The sequence below is a fragment of the Papio anubis genome, chromosome 20, assembly GCF_008728515.1.
Source record: "Papio anubis isolate 15944 chromosome 20, Panubis1.0, whole genome shotgun sequence".
Lineage (NCBI taxonomy): Eukaryota > Metazoa > Chordata > Mammalia > Primates > Cercopithecidae > Papio > Papio anubis.
In genome coordinates this window covers 45147671-45173012 of record NC_044995.1, presented here as the reverse complement: position 1 = coordinate 45173012, position 25342 = coordinate 45147671, and the positions used below count along the sequence as shown (strand labels likewise).

The following is a 25342-nucleotide window of genomic DNA, read 5'->3' as shown; positions in this document are numbered from 1 at the left end:
TTGGTAGCCTTGTTGGTGCATGTGCCCTTGCTTCCAGCCTGGGCGACAGAGTGAGACTCTATCTCTTTAAAACAAAACAAACAAACAAAATCACTCAACAGAATTAAGCTAGCAGTATTTATTTCCTTGTCACCCCGTGAAGCAGCCTCAACGAGGAAAAGGAAGGGAACCCCATTTTTCTGCCTCCATGACATGGTGATGATTAAGGTATTACAGCGGTGGCAGTGGCTCAAGCCTGTAATCCCAGCACTTTGGGAGGCGAGGCTCCCAATCTGACCTCAAGTGGTTGCCACCTCGGCCTCCTAAAGTACTGAGATCCCCTAAACCCTGACCCTACGCCCGGCTCTCTTCCCCACAGATGGTAAGGACAGAGGGAGTCTCCTCTGTTTGCCTAGTCAGGGTGCTGTGGTGCGATCATAGCTCACTGCAGTGTTGACCTTCTCCACTTCCAGCCCCAGTGCCCATTTCTTTTCCTTTAAGGCGGAGTCTCTCTCATTACTTGGGCTGGAGTGCCATGGTGTGATCTCGGTTCTGTAACCTCTGCCTCCGGGTTCCAGTGAGGATTCTCCTGCCTTAACACCCGAGTAGTTGGGTTGGCATGCCTGCCACCATACCGGGCCTAATTTTTTTGGTATTTTAGTAGAGATGGGGTTTCTCCATGTTGGCCAGGCTGGTCTCGAACTCCTGACCTCGGGTGATCCACCCACCTCGGTCGGCCTCCCAGAGTGCTGGGATTATAGGCATGAATCACCGCGCCTGGCCAAGTATCATTTTTTTTAATTGTTTGTAGACATAGGTTTCCTCTATGTTGCTCAGGCTGGTGTGTAACTCCTGGCCTCAAGCAATCCCCCCACTTCAGCCTCCCAGTGTGCCGGGAGTACAGGCGTGAGACCCTGCACCTTCCTGGCAAACGGAGTGTTCTATTATCAAGGGAAGGTCAGGGTGTTGGAAGTTTCTGGAACTCTGAAAAGGAGTTAAGGAGCTCTCGGAAGGCAGGGAGGAAGTCATTTCAGTATCTTCCTGCCCAGCTCCTGGCATGTGGTGGGTGAACCATTTGCCCACTGAATAGCGTGTGGGTTTAGCTCCTCCCTAGGCCACACAGAGGGATTCGTGTTGTTCATTCATCTGTTTATGCAACCACCTGTCCCCGAAGTGTTCTTAGAGCAAGCCCTGCCTCGGGGCTGGGGTTACAGAGTTTACAGGATGCCAACATCAGAGTGGGAAAGAGAGGCACGGAGTCATGCCAAACAAAGACATTTCTGGGCCGGGCGCGGTGGCTCACGCCTGTAATTCCAGCACTTTGGGAGGCCAAGGTGGGCGGATCACCTGAGGTGGGGAGTTTGAGACCAACCTGACCAACAGGGTGAAACCCCCTCTCTACTAAAAATACAAAAAAAAAAAGAGGCTAGTCAGAGCATGGTGGTGCACTCTGTAATCCCAGCTACTGGAAAGGCTGAGTACGAGGATGCAGCAGACCGAGGCGAAGGTACAGTGAGCTGAACTCAGCCCTGTATTCCAGCTTGGGTGACAGATCGAGACTCTGTCTCAAAACAAACAAACAAACAACAACAACAACAACAAAAACCCACAAAGGCATTTATGATAGCAGTTAAGTGTGGTGAGGAATAGAAAACAGAGTGACATTTGGGAGGAACGAGTGTGCTCTTTCGGGCAGGGTGGGCTGGATGGTGGCCTCCCTGACGTGGATACACTGGGGCCCTGAGTGGAGGATGAGGAACTGGTGCTGGGAAGGTTGGAGTAAATTTCTTCAGGTGATTTTCACACTTCAGCGTGGTTTTTGTGCAAGCAGCTGTCTGAACACATGAACAGTGATGATACTGCGGCCCGAACAAGAAGGAATCTTTTTGATTCCATTTGGAAACAGTTGAGCAGGAAAAGAGAGGCCGGGTGCGGTGGCTCATGCCTGGAATCCCAGGACTTTGGGAGGCCAAGGAGGACAGATCGCTTGAGCCCAGGAGTTCAAGTCCAGCCTGGGCAACATAACAAGACCTCTGTCTCTACAAAAAAATTTAAAAAATTAGCCAGGCGTGGTGATGCATGCCTGGAGCCCCAGCTATTCAGGAGGCTGAGGTGGGAGAATTACCTGAGCCCAGAAGGTGAAGGTCACAGTGAGATATAATTACACCATTGCCCTCCAGCCTGGGTGACAGAGCGAGACCCTGTCTCCAAACAAGCAAACAAAAAACAGGAAGGAAAAGAGAAGAGAAACTGTCCGTCAGGCTACAGACCTTGAAGCTTCTCTGAGGATTGCTGGATTCCAGTTAAAATACCTTTCGATTTGAGACCAGCCTGACCAACATGGAGAAATCCCATCTCTACTAAAAATAGAAAATTAGCCGAGTGTGGTGGTGCATGCCTGTCATCCCAGCTACTCGGGAGGCTGAGGCAGGAGAATGGCTTGAACCCAGGGGGAGGCAGAGGTTGCAGTGAGCTGAGATAAGTGCCGCATGCTCAGCCTGAGCAACAAGAGTGAAACTCAGTATCAAAAAAAAAAAAAACCTTTTGAAGAAGCACTTTGATGGAATCAAAGGTCATGGGGGCCAGGGCAGCTGTCCCCACCTGCAGGTGGGGGCCCTGCCCTTTGTTCACACCTACAAGCAAGGAATTCTGTTGGGCTCCTAATTCTCGTTGTGATGGGGTTAAAGGGCAAATCTCAGACGCCTCAGACTAGGAGTTCTCGAGGCAAAGGCCGGAAGCTCCATTCATTTCTACTTCCCGCCCAGCCTCAGGCCAGTGCCCGGAAGAAAGCAGGTCCCCAGTTCCACCAGGGTCTTCTAAATCTCAGAACAGAGGCTCCAGACCGTGGCGTGGGCCCCTTTGGTTCCACCAAAGTGTTGATTTTGAACTTCACAACATTCGCATTTCCTTTTGGATTCCGCGGCCAGCATTCGACAGCAGGAGCTTCCACGTAAAACTCCAGCTCTTGAAAACCGACTGACCTTGTAGCGGGGCCTGCATCCCCATGGCAACAGCTGTGAGCGGCTTCCTGAGCTTTTGGCTGGGCTGTCTATTCTCAACACTCTGCACGGATGAACTCATCTTCTGGAACGTTCCAGGCATTAGCATCCCGATGTTTTGCAGAGTGATCAGGGAACTGCAACAGGGGTCATGCTGGGTAGGTGGGGAGCAGTGAGGCCCGAGCAGCCCCCTCCTTGGGTATATTTTTTTAACTTTTTATTTTATTATAGAGATGGGGGCCAGGCCCGGTGGCTCACACCTGTAATCCCAGCACTTTGGGAGGCTGAGGTGGGTGGATCACCTGAGGTCAGGAGTTTTGAGACCACCCTTGTGTGATGGCCAACATGGTGAAACCCTGTCTCTACTAAAAATACAAAAATTGGCCGGGCGTGGTGGCTCATGCCTGTAATCCCAGCACTTTGGGAGGCCAAGGCAGGTGGATCACTTGAGGTCAGGAGTTCAAGACCAGCCTGGCCAACATGATGAAACCCCATCTCTATTAAAATACAAAATTAGCCAGGCATGGTGGTGAGTGCCTGTAATCCCAGCTACTCGGGAGGCTGAGGCAGGAGAATCGCTTGAACCAGGAGGCACATGTTGCAGTGAGCTGAGATCGTGGCACTGTGCTCCAGGCTGGGCAACAGAGCCAGACTCCCTCTCAAAAAAAAAAAAAACCAAAAAAAAAAATTAGCTGGGCTTGGTGATGCAAGCCTGTAATTCCAGCTACTCAGGAGGCTGAAGCAGGAGAATCTCTTGAACCTGGGAGGCAGAGCTTGCAGTAAGCAGAGATCGCACCACTGCACTTCAGCCTGGGTGACAGAGCAAGACTCCATCTCAAAAAAAGGAAGTCTTGGCAGTATGATGGCTCAAGCCTATAATCCCAGCACTTCAGGAAGCCGAGGCAGGTGGATCACAAAGGTCATGAGATAGAGACCATCACAAGCTAACCAATTGAAACCCGATGTCCTACTAAAATACAAAAAAACTAGCTTGAGAGCTGAGTGTGTGAGTGCCTGTAGTCCCAGCTACTGGGACAGGATGGTGGGCAGGAGGACTGCTTAGTGAGCTGAGATCCATTGCTGCACTCCAGCCTGGGCGACAGAGCCAGACCTCCCGTCTCAAAAAAAACAAAACAAAACAAAAAGGGGGTCTTGCTGTAATTTGCCCCGGAGCTGGTCCTGAACAGGCCTCAAGCTCCCACCTTGGCCTCCCAAAGTGCTGGGATTACAGGCATGAGCCACCATGCCCAGCCACCAAGGCCCCAATTTTATTTCCTCTCCTGTGCACTGACTTTGCCACAGTCACTGCTACAGGCATTTGGGTCTGCAGTGGCCTTGCCTTAGAGTCTGTCCATTAGTTCCTAGTAGCACAGCATCCCTGGAGCCTGAAACACAGACCATGCCTAGCCCCATCTGGGACCCCAGCTGGCTCATGCGTCTTTGTTTGGTGCATTTTGGTGCAGCAGGTCTGGCTTGATGATGGATCCCCAGGACGGAGATCTCTGTGCACAAGAACACGATGTGCAGGAAGCGTGTGTTGATTCCCCTTACGATTCCCACTGTCCTGTATACTCCAGACACCATGGGGGGCCCGTCTGGATCAACCCACTGAAATCCACGGGAAGCCAAGGCTGCACACAGCCTCAGCATTCCAGGGAGACTCTCGCCCCTATTTTACAGATGCGGAAACCAAGCCCCAAGGAGGAAGGGTTGCCTCCTCTTTTTTTTTTTTTTTTTTTTTTTTTTTTGAGGCCGAGGTCACTGCTCTGTAGCCGGGCTGGAGTGCAGTGGCGGGATCTCAGCTCACTGCTCGCCTCCCGGGTTCCCTTCATTCTCACCTCAGCCTCCAGCCAACTTCAGAAGCCATGCCTTTCGCCCGGCTAGTTTTTGTATTTTTTAGTAGAAACGAGGGTTTCACGGGTGCTCCAGGATGGTCGATCTCCTGACCTGTTGATCCGCCCCATTTTCGGCCTCCCAGAGTGCTGGGATTACAGGCTTGAGCCACAGCCCGGCCGCCTCCTCTTAATTAAAAGTTGTAGGGCGGCGGTGGCGGTGAAATGTAATCCAGCACTGGAGGCAGCAGCCAGATCCAGGTCGGGCTCGGGCTCCTTCCTAACTAACAAGTCTCTGCAAAGCCAAAAACTAGCAGTACGTGGTGGCGCCCAGTCCAATACTCAGGGAGGCTGAGGCAGGAGAATGCGTGAACCTGGGGCCAGACTTGTGGCCCGGATCAGCGCCACTACCTCCAGCTGGAGTGACACAGCTGAGACTCGTCTCAAAAAAAAAAAAAAAAAAAAAAAAAAAAAAAAGTTGTAGGGCCAAGTGAGGTGGCTCATGCCTGTAATCCCAGCATTTTGGGAGGCTGAGGCAGGTGGATCGCTTGAACCCAGGAGTTCCAGACCAGCCTGGGCAACATGGCAAAACCCCATCTGTACAACAACAACAAAAAAATACAAAAAAAATTAGCCAGGTGTGATGGTGAGCACCTGTGGTCCCAGCTACTAGGGAAGCTGAGGTGGGAGAATAGCTTGAGCCCAGGAGAGTTCAGTGAGCTGAGATTGTACCACAGCACTCCAGCCACGGTGGCAGGAGTGAAACCCTGTTTCAGAATAAATAAATAAATAAAATACGTGTTTTTGTTTGTTTTTCTTTCTTTTTTTTTTTTTTTTCCTTGAGAGAAGTCTCGCTCTGGTCCCCCAGGTTTGAGTGCAATGGCTTGATCTTGGCTCACTGCAAACTCCGCTTCCCAGGTTCAAATGATTCTCCTGCCTCTGCCTCCCAAGTAGCTGGGATTAAGGTGCCTGCCACCACGCCTGGCTAATTTTTATATTTTTTTTATAGAGATGGGGTTTCACCATGTTGGGCAGCCTGTTCTCGAACTCCTGACCTCAAGCGATCCCCCCATCTCGGCCTCTCAAAGTGCTGTGATTATAGGCGTGAGCCACCTCGCCCAGCCATGATGTCTGAATTGATGGAACTGATGGTCATGTAACATCAAAACCAGCCAATTGACATTGATATGTATTTGTTTATACAGTTACCTGCATGTGGAGATATCATTGTCTTAAAAAAAAAAAAAAAAAAAAAAAGGTTGCCAGGCCTGGTGGCCCACACCTATAATCCCAGCATGGAGGATCTCTTGAGCCCAGGAATTGAAGACCAGCCTTGGCAACATAGCAAGACGCCATCTCTACAAAAATAAAAATTAAAAAGCTAGCCAGGTGTGGTGGCCCACGCCTGTAGTTCTAGATACTTGGGAGGCTTAGGTGAGATGATGGCTTGAGCCCAGGAGGTTGAGGCTGCAGTGAGCTGTGATTGAGCCACTGCACTTCAGCGGAAGTGACAGAGTGAGACCCTGTCTCACAAAACGAAACAGAACAAAACAAAAAACGGATCACTTGAGGTCAGGAGTTCAAGACCAGCTTGCTTGGCTAACATGGTGAAACCATCTCTATAGAAAAATACAAAAATTTTGCATTGATGGTGAGCCTATAATCCCAGCTACTCAGGAGGCCAGAGGCGGGAAATGCGGCGAACGGAGGTGGAGATTACAGTGAGCCGGATTTTGCATCAATGCCTCAGTCCAGCCACCAGACTTGACAGAGTGAGACTCTATCTCAAAAAAAAAAGAGAGAGACAGAGAGAGACAGGGTCTTTTTTTTTTTTTTTTTTTGAACAGGAGTCTTGCTTAGTGGCCCCAGGCTGGAGTGCAGTGGCTAGCGATCTCGGCTCACTGCAAGCTCCACTCCCAGGTCCGCGCCATTCTCCTGCCTCCAGCCTCCCGAGTAGCTGGGACTACAGGCCCATGCATCTCGCCCGGCTAATTTTTGCATTTTTGAAGTAGAGGCGGAGTTTCACCGTGTTATGGGATGGTCTCGATCTCTCTCTCCTGACCGCGGGATCCGCCCGCCTCGGCCTCCCAAAGTGCTGGGATTACAGGCGTGAGCCACCGCGGAGAGACAGGGTCTTAAGAAAAGACCTGTCACTGGGGGGAGGGAGGAGGGATAGCATTAGGAGATATACCTAATGTAAATGACGAGTTAATGGGTGCAGCACACCAACATGGCACATATATACATATGTAACAAACCTGCACGTTGTGCACATGTACCCTAGAACTTAAAGTATAATTAAAAAAAATAACAACAACAGCAACCAAAAATATATATACAAAAAAGCAAGAAAGAAAAGACCTGTCACCCCGGCTGGAGTGCAGTAGCGGAATCACGACTCACTGCAGGCTTGAACTCCCTGGCTCAAGCGATCCTTCTGTCTCAGCCTCCTGGGTAGCTGGGACCATAGGCCACCTCTGTTTTTCTTTCTGATGCTAGAGTGGTCACATCTTGGGCTACCAGGAGCAATTTCATGTTGATGCTGGTGTCCTTTTGGGTTGAATGCTGCTTTTTTTTTTTTTTTCTTCAAAACAGAGTTTCACTCTCTGCTCACTGCAAGCTCCGCCTCCTGGCTTCACGCCATTCTCCTGGCTCAGCCTCCCGAGTAGCTGGGACTACAGGTGCCCACCTCTGTGCCCAGCCAATTTTTTGTACTTTTTTAGTAGAGACGGGGTTTCACTGTGGTCTCGATCTCCTGACCTCATGATCCTCCTGCCTCGGCCTCCCAAAGTGCTGGGATTACAGGCGTGAGCCACCACGCCCGGCTCAATTTTTTTTATTTTTACTAGCGATGGTTTCACTGTGTTAGCCAGGATGGTCTCGATCTCCTGACCTCATGATCCACCCGCCTCGGCCTCCCAAAGTGCTGGGATTACAGGTGTGAGCCACCGTGCCTGGCTGTGGTTGAATGGTTCTTGTTTTCTGGTACAAGACTTTAAACTCCCACTTTTTTTTTTTTTGAGACAGAGTTTCATTCTTGTCACTCAGGCTGGAGTGCAATGGCACGATCTCAGCTCACTGCAACTTCTGCCTCCCAGGTTCAAGCAATTCTCCCGCCTCAGCCTCCTGAGTAGCTGAGATTACAGGCGCTCGCCACCACACCTGGTTAAATTTTGTATTTTTAGTAGAGATGGGGTTTCACCATGCTGGCCAGGCTGGTCTCGAACTCCTGACCTCAGGTGATCCACCCACCTCGGCCTCCCAAAGTGCTGGGATTACAGGCATGAGCCACCATGCTCAACCTCATTTTCCTTTAATATGTAGGCCCTCTGTATCTATGGGGGTTTGGTTCCAGGACCTGTCTCAGATACCAAAATCCATGGATGCTGAAGTTTTTTTGTTTGTGTGTTTTTGAGACGGAGTTTCGCTCTGTCGCCAGGCTGGAGTGCAGTGGTGCAATCTCGGCTCACTACAACCTTCGCCTCCCTGGTTCAAGCGATTCTCCTGCCTCAGCCTCCCGAGCAGCTGGGATTACAGGTGTGTACCACCATGCCCGGCTAATTTTTTGCATTTTTAGTAGAGACGGGGTTTCGAAAACCACGTTGGCCAGGCTGGTCTCAAACTCCTGATCTCGTAATCTGCCCACCTTGGCCTCCCAAAGTGCTGGGATTACAGACGTGAACCACCACACCTGGCTGCTCACGTTTCTGATATAAAATAACATAGTAGTGGCCAGGTGTGGTAATCACACATGTAATCCCAGCACTTTGGGAGGCCAAGGTGGGAGCCCAGGAGATTGAGGCCAGCCTGGGCAACATAGTGAGATCCCATCTCTAAACAAATTACATATTCAGACAGGGCGCAGTGGCTCATGCCTATAATCCCAGCACTTTGGGAGGCTGAGGTGGGCGGATCATGAGGTCAGGAGATCAAGACCATCCTAGCTAACACGGTGAAACCCCGTCTCTACTAAAAATACAAAAAATTAGCCGAGCGTGGTGGTGGGCACCTGTAGTCCCAGCTACTCAGGAGGCTGAGGCAGGAGAATGGTGTGAACCCGGGAGGCAGAGACTGCAGTGAGCTGAGATCGTGCCACTGCACTCCAGCCTGGGTGACAGAGTGAGACTCCATCTCAAAAAAAATAAATAAAAAAAAATAAAAATTACATATTCGAAGAGTTAAATAATAAAATACCGTGGTATTTGCCTAGAACCTATTATCACCCTCCCATATACTATAAGTCATCTGTAGATGACTTGTAATACTTAAAACAATGTAAACGTTATGTAAATAGTTGTTATAGTGTATTGCTTAGGGGATAATGACAAGGAAAAAATTCTGGGCTGGGTGAGGTGGCCCACGCCTGTGGTCCCAGCTGCTTAGAAGAGTGAGGTGAGATCGCTTGAGCCCAGGGGTTCGAGGCTGCAGTGAGCTATGATTGCGCCACTGTACTCCAGCAAGACCCTGTCTCAAATTTAAAAAAGAATTTTAATTTGGACATTATGAGGTATGGGGAAAAAACCAGACCCTGTCTAAAAAGTCTATACATGTTCAATACAGAGGCAACTTGTTTTCCAAATATTTTCTTTTGTTTTTGTTTTTTTATTTTCTGAGACAGTTTCCCTTTTATTGCCCAGGCTGGAGTGCAATGGGGCCATCTCGGCTCACTACAACCTCTGCCTCCCGGGTTCAAGCGATTCTCCTGCCTCAGCCTCCCAAGTAGCTGAGATTACAGGCGCCCGCCACCACGCCTGGCTAATTTTTTGTATTTTTAGTAGAGACTGGGTTTCACCATGTTGGCCAGGCTGGTCTCAAACTCCTGACCTCAAATGATCCGCCCGCCTCGGCCTCCCAAAGTGCTGGAGTTACAGGCCTGAGCCACCATGCCAGCCCTTTTTTTGTTGTTGTTGTTGAACTTTGCCATATATCCAGAAGATCTCACATTAGTGTAAAGAGATCTTCCTTGTTCCTTTTTTTACAGCTGTGTAGTATTCCATTGTTTGGCCACGCCATTGTATATTCAGCCAATCTCCTATGGGCCATAAATTACTTTCAATCCTTTGCCACTACAGACAATGCCACATTAAATAATAACCTTTGCATGTGATTTCACCTTTTTGCTAGTATCCTTGAAATAGATTAAGGGTGCAATAGCTGGATTAAAGAGAAATGCATAATTTTGCTAGCCATCACCAAATTCCTCTTCATTTTACATTTACAGCAAGACCTACAGAACATGCTGCCAAGGTTTCGGACTTTTGTCAACCTGTGTAGGTGAGAAGTGGTATTTCAGTGTGGTTGTAATGAGCATTTCTCTGGCTACAATTGAGTGTTAATATCTTTTGCGAAGTTTAAGGGCCTCACTGGGCACAGGGGCACATACCTGTAGTGCTAGCTATTCAGAAGGCTGAGGTGGGAGATCGCTTGAGCCCAGGAGTTCAGGGCTGCAGTGAGCTATGATCTTGCCACTGCGTTCCAGCCCAGGCAAGGGTGAGACTCTGTCTCTAAAAATACAAAAAGCTTGAAAAGTGTTTTGTTGTCTTCTTCAGTGAACTCTTTATATAACAGGTTGTTGACTTTTTCCTTCTTCTGTTTTTTTTTTTTTTTTTTTTTTTTTTTTTTTTTGAGACGGAGTCCCGCTCTGTCGCCCAGGCTGGAGTGCAGTGGCCGGATCTCAGCTCACTGCAAGCTCCGCCTCCCGGGTTCGCGCCATTCTCCTGCCTCAGCCTCCCGAGTAGCTGGGACTACAGGCGCCGCCACCTCGCCCGGCTAGTTTTTTGTATTTTTTAGTAGAGACGTGGTTTCACTGTGTTAGCCAGGATGGTCTCAATCTCCTGACCTCGTGATCCGCCCGTCTCGGCCTCCCAAAGTGCTGGGATTACAGGCTTGAGCCACCGCGCCCGGCCTTGTTTGTTTTTTGAGGCAGAGTCTTGCTCTGTTGCCCAGGCTGGAGTGCAGTGGTATGTAATCTCTGCTCACTGCAACCTCCGCCTCCCGGGTTCAAGCGATTCTCCTGCTTCGGCCTCTCCCGAGTTGCTGAGACTACAGGTGTGCACCACTATGCCCAGCTAATTTTCCTGTTTTTAGTAGAGATGGGGTTTTACCATGTTGGCCAGGTTGGGCTGGAACTCCTCACCTCAAGTGATCCACCTGCCTTGGCCTCCCAAAGTGCTGTCATTACAGGCCGAGCCACCATGCTCGGCCATTGCATCACATTTGGATCACATTACAATTATAAACTAGTTTGGGAAGACTCAGCTCCTTTATAATGTTGAGTCTTTCTATCCAAGAATATATATCTGATCCTTTTGTGCAAGTATCTTTTTGAGTCACTTAAGAATATTTTACTTTCTAGGCCAGGCGCAGTGGCTCACGCCTATAATCCCAGCAATCTGGGAGGCCAAGACGGGAAGATCACCTGAGGTTAGGAGTTCGAGACTAGCCTGACCAACATGGCAAAACCGCGTCTCTACTAAAAGTACAAAAATTAGCTGGGTGTGGTGGTGTGCACCTGTAATCCCAGCTACTTGGGAGGCTGAGGCAGGAGAATGGCTGGAACCTGGGAGGTGGTTGCTGTGAGCGGAGATCTTGCCATTGCACTCCAGCCTGTGCGACAGAGTGGGTCTTCGTCTCAATACATACATACATACATACATTATACATACAGACCGACCGACCAGGGCGGCCTGATTATTTCTTATACCTGCCCATGTAATCCTAGATACCTGGTTTCCAGGGAAACCGGGGTTCTGGGACCACCGTGCTTGGAACCTCCTCATCCAGCCCCCTTGTTTGGGTTCCTAGGTGGGCCGGAACCCCGATGTCATCATTATATTTGACTGCTCCATGGAGACGATGGTCCGATGAGTGCTACACTGGGGCCAGATGAAGCACCGGGCAGACGACTCGGAGCTGGCCATCTGCCAGCGCCTGGACACGCACTACACCTTGTGTGAGCCAGTCTTGACCTTCTACCAGCAGAAGACCCTGCTCCGAAATGTCGGTGCTCCCCGCTTCTGGCTCACTACACCCCAACCCCTAGGAAACAAGTCCTGCTTCAACAGCCCAGGGTCACCTGGGCCTGGTCCTCGCTTTCCTACCAGGTAACCTGGGGGATTACCATTCCCCCAGGAAATGCCCTGGGAACCCAGCCTCAGCTCACGTGGGCAGGCGATGGGACGCTGGTGGGGCCTCCCTGCACGCCCTCACACAGCAGTCAGCAACACAAGCTTTCCTGACCCTGTCCCCACTCTCTCTTCACGTGCATGCCTCTGGGATTTTCCCAGGATCTGAGCGGGAGAGGGTGATGTCCCTGCCGTGGGGCCCAGACCTGACCCCTGCGGCTCCCCCTTCTCTAGATCTTGGCAGAGGAAGCACCAGAGAACATCTTTGCCAAGCGCTGCTCTGTCATTGAGAGTCTGCAGTGAGATGGAGGGGCTGGGGGCGGGCCTTGCCCCTCACCAGAACCCGTGCAGGACGTGGGAGGGGTACGTGCCTAGGAGATGAGACCTCCAGAAATGAGGGATGATGCCCCCTGTGATTCCAGAGCAACAGCTTCCCCTTCCCTGGGTCTGCTTCCCCATCAGGCAGGTTGGCCAGGGGCCACCAAGGAACACGCCCCACCAGGCCAGGTGCCTGGCACACCTGCATGGGTTGGGGGGCTGTAAACAGCCCCCCCTAGAGACCACATCTGTTACTGGAACCTGCTGGGGCTCTCACCAGGCCTGTGAGCCCAGGACATTTGAGATGAAGCCAGTTTTAAATGCTGGCATTCAGCCACCACCTCAGAGACCCCGCAGCTGCATGGGGAGTTACAAGATGCCCGCCCAGGTCCAAACAGCTCAGGTGGGCCCTCAGTGCCCTCTCCCACCTCACATCCGGTCCCATCACCCACCGAGCATTGGCACGGGCCTGGCTCCTACCTCAGGGCTCTGAACGTTAACAGGCCAGAGAACTTCCTGTAGCAACAGCCCATCCATGGGAACACTGGTCCCTGAGGCCCTCCTGAGCGCCTTGCTCCCCAAAGTGCTGGAAGGAAACTGGGTTGGGGAAGACAGCAGTGCTGGGCTTGGCCAGCCTCCCCTTCCCACGTCGGAAGGGGAAAGTCTTGGGGGCCACACCCCACTCTAATCGGCCGAGACTTGCTCCTCAACTTGTTTCCTCTCACAAACACAACTGCGGCCGGCACGCAGTCTTTTTTTTTTTAAACAAAAAACACTTTATTTAACAAAAAAAAAGGTGGGGGGCAGGGTTAGGAAAGCACATTGCGCCTGAAGAAAACTATTTTCTCTTATATTTTTCTTAAAAAAAAAAAAAAAAAACACAAAGTTTGTAATTTTCAATCACCATTATCAGGCTTTTTAAACAACATCTATAAAGAACAAACATCTGCTTCAAAACTACAGGGAGGGAGGGAGGGAGGGAGCGGGGGAGACAGACAGCACCCGCAGACCGGGAGGTTTTGTTATCATTTATTTGTGAAGTTAAAAACGAGCGATAAAAAGTAAAAACTGCCATACAATTTTTTTTGTTGTTCTCATTTTGTTTTCAGTTTCAATCTCCTCTTGAAAGATGAAAAGACAACAGACCAGTCCTGGGAGGGGGGACGGGCGGGGCCGCAGGAGCTGAGCCAGGGCGGGAGGAGAGGAGAAGAGGGGGCTTGGCTGCTGGGGGAAGGGGTCCTGCAATACAACACCTGGTCCAAGGAATGTTCCACCTCTAACTAAAAAAAAGAAATAGCAAGAGTGACTTTTTTTTTTTTCCTTTTTAAAAGTTTATTTTAAAAACAAGAAGAGGGCCGAGGGTGGGAGAAAATGAATTGCTTTATCCTCAGAGAGGCAGGTTCAGGAAGGCTGGGGGGTGAAGAATAGAGACTTTTTAATATATATATATATAATTTTCTAAGTTCTGCTTTGCTCTTTGTGTTTTAATGTTTAAGGTGTTTTTGGCAGAGATCGAGATCTCGCTATCTTCTCTGGCTGGCTCAACATGAAGAATCCCAATTTTGAAAGAAAAAGCATGTGAGACACAGAACAGGCGAGAGAGTGAGGGCCCAGCAAGCCCCCAAGCCCCCTCCCACCGCTTGCCGCGAGGGCTCCCCGATACTCCCCACGGCAGCCATCGCTCTCTCGCCAAACAAAACAGAAGCCCCCAAACAGAACAAAATGGAAAAAAAAATAAAGATTTTTCACAGATGAAGAAGTTCACATTCATTCGATTCATTGAGCCTGCGGAGAGGGAAGAGATAGGAATTGGTCACTACGGGGAGGGGAGGGTGGGAGACTAGGGGGCGGAAGAGAGGAGGGGCTGGAACACCGTTGGGGGGGGGGGCAGGAAGCCCCCTCCCAAACCTGCGCTGGCTCAGGCTGGAAGGACGTGCTTGGTAACTGTCTAGCCAGGTGCTCGCGGGACTCGCTGAAGTCACGCTGCTCCCTGATGGAGAAGGAGGGACAGAGCGGGAAGAGAGGAACGGGGGCCGCGGAGGGTGGAGGCGCTAGGGTCGGAGGGGAGCTGCCCTGTCTCCGGAGGGCGGCGGCTCCCGGCGCAGCACAACAACATGAACAATCCAGAGATCATGGTGTCCCCACAACACCCCTGTGAGGTAGGTTGGAAGGTGGCAACGATCTTCACGCCCACTTCACAGACAAGCCCGGGACACAGGCAAGCGCGAGCGCATGGGAGGCTAAGCCCGGCGGGGCAGGGGCCTGGGCCGCTCCCCGCGTCCCCACCAGTCCCTGCCAGAGCCGGGCCGCCTGCAACACAGTCACTTGGACACGGGGAAAAAAGATCACGGGTTAAAAAAATAAAAGAATAAAAAGAACAAAAACCAAAAAAGTGATGCAGAGAAGGGGAAAAAATAGACGTTTTCTTCCCAAGTGGCCAGATTGTGAGCAAGGTGGCGGCCGGGCCGGTGCCCATCGTCCGCGCTGTCTGCCTGCCCCCCGACTCCCCAGCAGTTCAGAAGTCCCGCCTGCGAGTCTCAGCGCTCCCCAGCATCACGACAGCGGCACACAGGAACGAGCAGCCGGCGCAGGGAGGCCTCTTCGTTTAACCTCTGGACCCAGCGAATGCTTCCCTGGTGGTGCGTGGGGACTCCCGGAGACCTCCAGCCACACGGACCCCGCTGCAGGCATCAAGGGCACACCCCGCAGGGGAAGGGGTTTCCGGCGCTACCCACTAAGGCAGGATGGACGGTGGCCGGGGGTTGGAAGGAGAAAGGAGGAGGAGGAGGGTGGCAATTCCCACTTGCCTGCTGCTGTCCCTGCTGCGTGGGCGGTGGCTGGGGGCCGCCAGGACCTGGGGTCTGTCCGTAGTAAGCGGCCTGCTGTCTGTAATATTCCGCCCAGGCGGCACTGTAGTCTGGCTGGGAGCCTGGGGGAGCTCCTGGACCCCCTCCGGTGGCCACTTGCGCTGTGGGTGGACAGACACAGGTGAGAGGCTGTGGGTGAGGGCTGCCCCTGCCCCTGTCCCCAATCGGTGGCCACTCACCTTGCTTCTTGTAGTACTCCTCCCAGGCCTTCGTGTAGTCCTGCTGTGGGGGCGCTCCGGGCTGCTGGGGCTGCTGGCCTGTGAGGGCGCCAAGACAGGTCAGAAACCACTCCCCCGGCAGGGCTGGAGCCCCCCCGCCGCCCTGCAGACTCACCGATCTTTTTGTAATACTCTTCCCAGGCCTTAGTGTAGTCCGACTGGCCGGTGGGTGGGGGCTGAGGGGGCTCACCCTGAGCCGGTGGGGCCGCAGGGGCCGGCGCAGGGCCTGGGACGGGGCCCGGGGGCTGCTGGTAGTAGTGTGAGTAGTAGGCGGCCCACGCGGCGTTGGGGTCCGCGGCCGCTGCAGCTGCTTTGCCTGCAGGAGATACCCTGGGTGAGACATGGGCACAGAACAGGGCCCGCCCTCCCCAGGTGGCCCATCACTTACTTGGGTCGTGAGGAGCAGGCGGTTGCCACTGGGGGTAGGTATTGCCCCAGCCCTGGGGTGGGTACTGATGAGGAGGGGGCCCCCCGGCACTGCAGGAGAGAAGAAAGGGATGCTTGAGCAGTGGTGCGGGGGTGGCCGCAGTCGGCCCACCTGGGGTGGGGACGTTGTTCAGTGGGGGGGGGAACAAGAGACCCAGACCACCAGGCTCAACAGGGCGCCTGGGAAAAGCCTACACAAGAGGCAACTCGAAGGACATGCACTGTCAGCTCGAGGACACGAAATAAGCCCCTGAAACTTCCACGTGGGCAGAGAGATGCTGAAAGGCATATGTGCTGTAGCAGTGGACAGGAGAGGGCCTGTTGATGGTATCCACAAAAACGGGCTGGATGAGGCCCCCCACCTGCACTTCTAGGGAAATGGGGTCTGTTATTCTTGCCAGCTCAATGAACCCCCGCCCCCAAAGCCCAGGAGGCAGAGAAGGATACTCACTGTGGGGGAGCCCCGGGTGGCCCCTGGTTGAAGGGCCCAGGATTGAAGGGCCCCATTGGGCCAGCAGGGCCTGGGCCGCCTGGGCCTGGTCCAACTGGACAGAGAGGACCCTGGAAGGAAGGAGAGTAGCTGAGGTGAGTGGGCTGGGATCCGGGCTGCGAGCCCAAACCCCCAGAGCCCGCCCCAACCCACCTCGATCTTCTCCTCGATAAGCTGCTTGGCGTGGTCAATCTGCTGGGGCGAACCCCGGATGATGAACAACTTGAAGTTGGGGTCCCCGTTGGGTGGCAGCTGCCGGGAGATCTCTACGAAGGCTCCCGTCTGCTGGTTTATGGCTTTCACATTCTCGCCACCTGCAAAAATGCAGAAGGTGAAGGTGGCCTGCAGTGGTGGCCCAGGAAAGAGGGGGCAAGGGGCAGGGGGCCACACTCACCTCGGCCGATGACCAGCCCACACTTGTGAGTGGGGATGGAGAAGGTCATCTCCCCACCAGGGGGACCCCAATTGCCTTGGCCTCTTCCTCGGCCTCGCCCCCCTGGGGGCATGCCTGGACCCCCTGGAGGACCTGGGGGACCACTCTGCAAGACAAGAGGAAGAAGATGAACCCTAGAAGCCGCTCTGGTCTCCACACTCCCCTGGAGGCCCTGCCAGCCCCTTCAGCACCCGGGGCCACCTACCCTGAGGCTCTGGAGGAGGTCATTGATGATCCGGGCTGCGTGCTCGCACCTGTCTGGGGGCCCCATTATATGAGCAATCTTCTCGGGCCCTGTCCCGTCATCTGAGGCCAGCACCAAGAGAGCAGAGAGACAAGTTTAAAAGAGCCCACCCCAGAGCCCTGCAACGCTGCCTCCAGCGCAGACACCACGCTGGCCTGAGATCTCAGACACGCTGCGCCGCTCCCAGCCTCCACCCGCTCAGGGATCGAGGGGGAGGCGGCCCACATTCCCAGAGAAGGAAACCCACGGCCAAGCCAGGGGGTGGCTCAAGCTTCTTCCAGCACACAGCACCACCAGCACTGTGAGATTTTACAGAACAATAAATATCTGAAAAGCCAGAGGGGCCCTTCTCCCCACGGCAGGCAGCTCAGAGACTGGCTGAGGACTGGCAAGAGTCCAGAGCTGAGGTGGAATGACCTGATCCAGCCTGTGGGACACCCAGGGCTGTCCTGTTAGGATGGGCTCCATCATGGCGGGAGGAAGAGGAGATCTAACAGGGACAGGGACACATGGTCCCCCTGGATGTGGAAAGCACATGTCACCCCCTCATGCAGCCATCCCAGAGGAGAGAAGGGACTGGGCATGTTATGACGGCTGGACTAGGAGCCATGAGGTGCTATGGAGGCCACCTGGCTGACCACGGTGCCCAGCTCCCTCAGAGCCTGCCTCCTGAAGAGGGTGGGGAGAGGGGCGCTGGGCAGGCCCTGACCTTGCTTGAACTGTATCCGCACGCCAGCATCATTCTGGATCTTCTTGATCATCTCTCCGCTCCGGCCAATGACCACGCCAACAGAATGCCTGGGCACTGGCACCTGAGGAAGGAGGCGGCAGGGTGGGCTCAGCCCGCAGCTCTGCTGCCCTCTGCTGTCCACTGGCCACGAGGAGCCACTCACCCCGGCCCCTCCCTCCACCGGGGGGTGAAGGCAAGGCCCACACTCACATCAATGCCTCCGCCAATCCGAGATCCGTACTCATTCCGGTCCCCAAAGCCGCCTTGGTCACGTTCCCGGAGGATGTCCATCACCATCTCGCAGGCTTGCTGCAAACACACAGGAGAGGCAGCCCTCACGGGTGAGTCTTGCTGCCCCACACACCCCCTACCTTCTCAGGGGATGTGGGCCTCAGCAAAGGACCCATGAACCCTGGCTGAGCCCAGCATGGCACCCTACTAAGCTTTCTACCTGCCACTTGAATGGGGAGGCACTGCCAACAGTCCCATTTCCAGATAAGAAAGCAGAAGGTCAGAGGTGAGGCCGGTGCCTCACACACACAAAGCTGGGAGTTAGTTCAGGGCCGCCCTCTGAGCTAGCACTCTTGCAAGCCTCTTGGTGTTATGACCGACTGTTCATGTATCTCTCCGGCGGAATGCAGACCTGAGGCTGCTGGCCCTGCCCACCTGCCCATGCTGCTCCAGAGCCCCATCCACCACCCCAGGGTGTGCTCACCTGCACTTTGTAAGGATCCCCAATGATTCGGAGAGGTTTGTCCACATTCGTATTCTGAGATCCGTCCTGAATTAAGATCATCTTCACTCCAGCACGTTCCTTTACAACCAAGGTTAACTGTTAGTGCTGGGCTCTCCCAGGACTTCCTGGGCTGCTGTGGTGGTGGGGGGTGGTGCACAGATGCGGAGGAAGCTGCCCAGGTGCTGCCCTCACCTGCAGCTGCTTAATGGTCTCCCCGCCCTTGCCGATGACCAGGCCAGCCTTGCCCGCAGGGATCATGATCTCCTGCACGGTGCCATTCTGGCCCCCGTTGGCGTTGTCGTGGAACTGTCCTGGGGGGCCCCCACGACCCCGAGACACAATGTCGTCCAGCATCATCTTCGCTTTCCTAGGAAGAGGAGGAGTGGGTGCCACCACTGGAGAAAGGTACTGGTCTGGTGGCCCACCCAGCTCAAAGGGAAGGCGACCCCAACATGTGCAAGGATGACAGGGAAGAAAGGCCAGTCACTGGAGCTGTTCAGGCTCCAGATTCCCCAGGTCTTGGGCTGCTAGGGAATCAGCCTAATGTTAACATGGCTCTCTGGAGAAGGGGGCAAGAGTGGAGCACATGCGAGTTGCTCCCAACTTTCAATTCAAAGGGACGGAGCGGGCTTCTGCTTGTCCCCCACATCACAATGAAAGGTCCTGCGGGGACTTACTGGACAGATTCTGGGGCTCCTGTCAAGGACACGCTGCGCTCAGGTAGGCCACCGCTGTCTGGAAAGAGGAAATAGGGTCAGTGCCCTCCCTGGCCCACAGGCAGAGAAAGGCCTGCCTTGGACATGAGGAAACTTTCAGAACAATCAAGAGCCACTTCTGTCCCATTCAGCAGCTTGACAAATCAGTTTACTTCCCCTAAACACCTGGGAGGCTGCTTGAGGCAAGGCCAAGGTTGGGAAGGGATCCCAGAAGAGAGGCAGGACTTTTAGGGAAAAGGATGAGGTGGAGGGAATGGCAGATTGCAGAAGGTCCAGGACCTGGCCACCCCCACTACTAGCGGTGACCACCAGAGCCTCTTCTACAGACAGCACGTGCCACACACCCACATGAAGCCTCAGAGCCCCCGACCGAGCAGGCTTTCTGCACCTCAGGACTCTGAGATTCAAAGAGGGAACTATATTGCCTAAGAGCAGGTGTACAGTCAGAACTGGGATCTGCACCTGGGCCTGACCTCAGAGGGATACCTCTTTCCAAGGCACCACCTGCCTCATGCAGTCTTGCCGGGGGCTTTCACTCACACGGCAGGTCAGTGCAGTGCTGCGGAGCTTGGTGTCTGCAACCAGGCCCCTGTGTGAAATGCTAGCCCTGCCACCTTAGTCCATCCCTACCCACTGAAAATAAGTCACAGCTGCACCCCGTGGGCAGAACCAGTGCAGCGAGATACTGCACTGAGCCCAGGCCATAGTAACCACCAACAAGCGCCAGCTCGCTTCCTGTCCACAGTCCCCGTGAAAATTAATTAAAGGAAAGTGCAAAGGGCCCAACCCCGGCCCCCTTTCTGGCAGGAATCTGACGCTCTTGTACCTGGAGAAATCTGTACTTTGCAGCCTGAATCCTGTTGGATTTTGTTAATTTGTTCACCTCCTCTGCCAATAACTGGATGGAGAAAGAAGAAGAAAAGCAAAACGTGATGAGGGAAGGGAGCCCGGGCCTCAGGAGACTGCGTGGCCAGGGCCCCAGCCCCTCTGATGTTCGGGAGGGCAGCAGTCCTCTAGAGGGCTCCTATCCTCTGCCCAGAGGGGACGAAGGAGGGACAAATGAGAACAGCACACAGGAGCTCTCTCAGACCAGGGCTTCTGGGCTGGCAGGAGCTCACAGGACACTTCCTCCTGGGGAAGAGTGGGCCTCCCCACCCAAGGTAACCCACACTCACTCAGGCCCACCATGCCGTCTGGGACCCTGTACTCTTCTGTCATTGAAGTCCTGTAGAGAGACATGCCCAAGGTCAGTCCTCAAGTGGGAAGGGAGGAGAACAGAAGCTCTGGAAGGTCTACTTGAAACCAATGCCACCATAGGCCTAAGCAGAATCTGACCAGACAGGCCACCAAACCTCTGGAGGCCTCAGTTTCCCCATCTGTGCCCTGAGAGGTTTGGTCTGGGCATTGTGGGCTGTGGCCTGGTGCCTTTCCATTGATTCAGGGCGAGAGCGAGCACTGAGACTCACAACAAACTGACAGTCACTCTATGTTGCTGAGCTCTAAAAAGCCAGCTGTATGTCCTTTTCATCTTATTTTCCTAGTATTTTATGAAACTACCAGCCCATTAAAAAACAAACAAACAAAAAACTGGCCCCCGACAACTGCCCTGTGTCAGGTTCACCTCAGTCCATTTGGTCGGGCAAAGAGCCCTGAGCGCCACAGCACGGAGTGGGATGGGCACTTGCAGATGTGGGAGGGAGGGAGGCAAGGTCCTCCCAGCCTCTTCCAGGACGACAATATTTGTTCTGCTCAGAGTCCCCACCCCAGCGGAGGAAGCCATAGGGTGCGGAGACCACCCTGTCTCTACAGTGACTGCCACGACACTCTCCTCCCACAGCCCTACAGACAAGGGGTACGAGGAACGGACACAGCTCCTCTGTCTCGTTCCCGTCTGAGCACTCTCTGGTCAACTGGCACTGGGGGATAAAACCTGAGAGAGGCGCCCCCAGTCAGAGCCCTCCCAAGTCAGAAGAAAGGCCAGTCTGCTGGCCAACAGACAACAAAGCAGTGTGGGCCCCACCGTGGCTTACCTTGGAGGAGGATGGATGGGTCCAAGTTGAGAACTGATTGCTGTAGAGAGAAAACCCAAAGCAAAGACTGGCTTAGCTCCTCCTTGGGCACTTGGCACTGCCTGCCCCGGGGCAGTGGGAGCTGAGCTTGGCACCATGGTCCCCAACCTGCTCCAGTGCCTGATGGATGCTGTGGATCCCCTCCCCATAAAAGCAGAGTTCATCTGCCTCAATTTCAGGGGTCCTGGGATCCCTCAAATGTATGGGCCCCAGAATGAAAGCACCAGGCGCCTCTGTAAAGAGCTGCCACCTCCTCACTGACTCCTGAAAACCTCAACCCATTGAAGCCACGTATCTGCCTGCAGACCCCCTGGACTTACAGTCTCCCTGGGAAGCCAGCTTCTTGCTCTCCGGTTGATCTGGGAAAGAGAGAGGGTGGCAGATGCAGCACCCGCCCACCCACGGCCACCTCGAACCTGATGCTGGTGCCACATGTCCAAGGTAACCAGTGCCCCTCAGCCCGCACCCTTAACAAGAGCTGAGACAGGAGCCTAGGAGAGACCGGCCCCTGATGGGGCCAGACTCCGCCAATCCCGCCACCAATGCCCAGAGTAAAAAAGCCTTCGGAACACGCAAACACCACCAGGCACCTGAGTCCTCCCGGTTTAGGACAGCACCCGCCTCTAGCAGGGAGGGGTGTCATGGATAACAGTGGAGTTGGTCAGGAGATGATCACCCACTACTCGCGGTCACACGACGCACCCCAGGGCTGGGCCAACTTCACATCAAGACTCACTAACTGCTCCTGGTTGCCTCAGCCTCCCAGAAGGGGAGGAATCATCTTGGGAACTTACAACTTCGACCCAGTCACAATCAATCTGCCCTCCTCTCTGCCACCTGATACCTCAGGATGGCAGACGGAACAAAAAGAATTAACAAAGCCGGGATTGCTGAAGTTTAAAAAGACCAAACAGCAGCAACACCCACCCCCTCTGAACCACACTCAAACAAAAACACCCCTTTAGGCCCCCAGCCCTTCCTCCTAAGCTAAAGACGGCAGCAGGGAGTTACCTCCATCTTCCAACTGTCTCTTTTGGCCCCCAAAACCAAAATCAGGAGTGCTGTTATTCACTGTTGTGGCAGCATCGCCTCCAATTTTGGCTGCAATCTAGAATAAAGTAGTAAGCACAGAAGAATTACCACCAAAAACAACCCTCCATGGCACCCAGGTCAACTTCTCAGAACATTTCCTGGATATGAAAGCCCGTCAGGTCTTGGTGTCTGGCCCTCCAATTTAGGGAAGAGTCAGCTGGTTAAGACATCCTAGAACGAGTTTTGAACCTAGGCCTCAAGGTTCTCACCAGTTATCCAGGATTATCAAAATTCCTCTCTTCCCTTCTGCTGTGATTTGTGTCTTAATTGTGGCCAGCCCATAATCCACACTGACTTCATTCTACGGCTGACGGGAACACAGGCTCAGGTGCCAGGGAGGGTCCCCAGGTCATCTCCAGGAGCTTTCAGACACTTCCTTCTGCCAGTGGCCCCAGCTCACACAACCAGAAAGTGTGTGTTTTTTTAGCCCAGTTTTCCTGGGATGCTGAAGAGTTCAACTTTCCCTTATCTCCCCCACTCTCAAAATCCTTTTTTCAATTTACTGAATAAATTTGATCAGAGTGATCACTTCAAGGGATATGAAATCCTCATTTGACCAAAACAGAAAACAGAAGATTCTTCGGATGGCTGGACGCGGTGGCTCACGCCTGTAATCCCAGCACTCTGGGAGGCCAAGGCGGGCAGATCACTTCAAGTCAGGAGTTCGAGACAACCTGGCCAACATGGTGAAATCCCATCTCTACTAAAAATACAAAGATTAGCTGGGTGTGGCGGTACACACTTGTAATCCCAGCTACTCGGGAGGCTGAGGCAGGAGGAGCACTTCAACTGGACAGGTGGAGGCTGTGGTGAGCTGAGATCGCGCCACTGCACCCCTGCCTGGGTGAGAGTGCGACTCGGTCTCAAAAAACGAAACAAAACAAAAAATGAAAACAGGACTCTATGGGACACAAGTTCCATCTTAGACACGTGAAGAGCAACTTTAAAGAAACCTCAACCCAGCAAACTTAGGATCAGAGTCCAGGTTTAGAAACCTAAATCATATTAAGAACCTCCCTTTCTACCAGTCTCCATTTTTCTATGCTGCCCTAGAGCCAAAGTTCATGGGACGCCCACAGGGGGCCTGTCCCCACCAACTGACAGCACCAGCTCCCTCCCTTCAAGCTGCCCCAGAATCAAGACGGTTCCATGGGCAATAAGACCAAGTGCACGCTAGAACCCACCCAACTCCAAGGGTGAGTTAGTCAGAGACCACAGAGGGCCAGAACACAGGCGTTCACCTAACGGGACCTCCCACCTTGGGAGGAGCCAGTCTCTAGCCCCGGAGGCATTGAGACAGCCCAGGAGCCGGTCGGTTTCCCGAAAGGCTGCAAAGTCCTCCCATTCTACAGACCACCAACCCTCCAGGCTATGAGGAGGCTGCAAATGGAGCTGGAGAGGTCAGTCCTAGTAGCATGTGACACTTCCTTGTTGTCATCACGCCTTAATACACGGTGGTGGGAGACCCTCCCTTCTTTCTCCCAGAGAGACAGACCAAGCTTTCGAGCCACCAAACCATCCAAAAGCCAGTCCCCATGCTCGTCTTCCCCATTTCGCACAAGTGCTCAGTCCTAGACAGGTCCCCATCCACTTTCCCGACTCAAGAGCAAGGACTGTCCCTCCCACCCCCACAATGTCCCTTCCTTCTAGGGAGGGAACAGAAATGGGATAGGGTTGGGGGCAAACACTGCCCTTTGCCCTGATATGGGGAGGAGAGTAAAGGCTCTCCACTCGGGAAGGTGGACCCCTGCCTCCAGGCATGTCCTAAGGCGGGGGGCTAAGGGGGGGCTCCCAAAAGTGCGTCCCCGAGCTCAGGGGGCCTGCACGCCCAGGGCCCCATCCTAATTTGTCCCAGTGCCCCCTGGGGTCACCTGAGAGCCCACTCGAGGCGCAGCGGGAGGGCCAGGCCCCCGCCTACCGCCCACGTGACCCCGCGACGGCCCGGGCCCCCCCTCCGCGACCCCGCGCGCGCGCGCGCACGTGACCCCCGCCCCTTCCCCCGCCTGCGCGACGCCCTCCAGACCCCTCGGCCCTCCTCACCTGGCGGGCCCGCTGCACGGCGTCGGCGAAGGCGTCCTTGCGGATTCCCGGGCCGCCTCCGCCGGGTGGCTGAGAGGGGCCCCCGGCCGACCCCCCGCCCGGACCGCCGCCGCCAGGGCCGCCCGCCGCCCCAGTCCCCCGCGCCTGGCGGGCCCGGCGGAGGGCCTCCCCGGCGCCCCCGGCTCCCCGCCCCCGCCGGCGGGTGGCAGCCCAGGCAGGGTCCTCCCGTGCTTTAGTCCGACATGGCGCAGCGGGGCCGGGCCTGGCGCGGAGGCTGAAGCTGAGGAGGCGGCGGCGGCGGCGGCGGCTCAACGCGGGAACAAGGCCTCGCTCCACACGGCCGCGGAGCACTCTGGGAACCCAGCCGCTGGGAAGACGACGAGGGGGAGAGGGTGGCCCCCTCCCGCCGCCGGCGTGACGGACGGCTCCTGCGGGCCAATGGGAGGCAGCCGCCGCACCCCGGACGCCAATCGCGAGCTCTGAAGGAGGTGGCCAATCGGAATGCAACGAGGGGCAGTGGGCGGGAGGCTCAGAGTGACTGACAGCTCTCAGAGGCAATAGCTGCGAGCTGCCGGTGCTGGGCGGGCAAATGAAGGCGATCTGAGAAAGCAGGAGGCCCAATGAAACGCGAGTGCCAAATTCGCGGGGCGGCTTCAGAATTAGATTGACGGTTCTGAAGAGTCACGTGGACTGTAAGGCAGGGCCTAGTGAAAGACTCCTATGGACTGGCTGGGTGGGCGTTCGGCTTGATAGTCGTGGACAGAAGCCAATGAATGCACGTGAGAGGTGGTGCTTGTAAAGATGGGCAGTGAATTTAATCCAATCCCTGACGAGTTCTGGGTGATGAGGTTGGCTTTGGACTTTAATTGCTTCCCTTGTTAACCAGAATCCCTTTCTAGCCCTGACTTCTAAACCAATGGCTGAGCGACATGGGTGGGTGTTCGGTGACTGACACTGGTCTGGACAAATGGGAATGAAGGAAATCAAGGCGCCCAGTTTTGGTGGGAGCCAGTGGAAGTGCCGCTGCAT

The 25342-nt window shown here is 54.3% G+C and overlaps 2 protein-coding genes across 2 annotated transcripts in view; one reads left to right on the top strand and one right to left on the bottom strand.

Moving 5' to 3' along the window:
- Positions 1–14011, top strand: part of LOC103879910 (adenylate kinase isoenzyme 1) — a 17121-nt gene extending 3110 nt beyond the window's left edge. The window contains 2 exon segments of the mRNA XM_021930581.2: positions 11615–11913; positions 13749–14011. Coding sequence (XP_021786273.2) covers positions 11615–11913; positions 13749–13818 — 369 coding nt within the window. The 3' untranslated portion in view covers positions 13819–14011.
- Positions 13010–25342, bottom strand: KHSRP (KH-type splicing regulatory protein). Its single transcript, XM_009193293.4, has 20 exons — positions 25220–25342; positions 24314–24913; positions 22193–22289; positions 21502–21540; positions 21143–21182; positions 20288–20337; positions 19939–20010; positions 19074–19131; positions 18589–18763; positions 18376–18474; positions 17871–17969; positions 17640–17742; positions 16892–16992; positions 16648–16792; positions 16407–16567; positions 16215–16324; positions 15726–15814; positions 15453–15653; positions 15299–15376; positions 13010–15220 (listed from the first exon to the last, which is right to left on the bottom strand). The coding sequence occupies exons 1-20, from the start codon at positions 25340–25342 to the stop codon at positions 14943–14945; spliced, it is 2718 nt and encodes a 905-aa protein (XP_009191557.2). The 3' UTR covers positions 13010–14942.

Bases quoted from the DNA above. Each gene is read 5' to 3' on its own strand.
- KHSRP (XM_009193293.4), bottom strand. From the start codon at position 25,342: ATGCAGCGGCACTTCCACTGGCTCCCACCAAAACTGGGCGCCTTGATT. The intron at 21,183-21,501 runs GTAAGTCCAGGG...TTCTCTCTACAG, and splicing joins GCTGGCTTCCCAGGGAGACT to CAATCAGTTCTCAACTTGGA. The intron at 15,815-16,214 runs GTGAGTATCCTT...TCTCTCCTGCAG, and splicing joins CCACCCGGGGCTCCCCCACA to TGCCGGGGGGCCCCCTCCTC.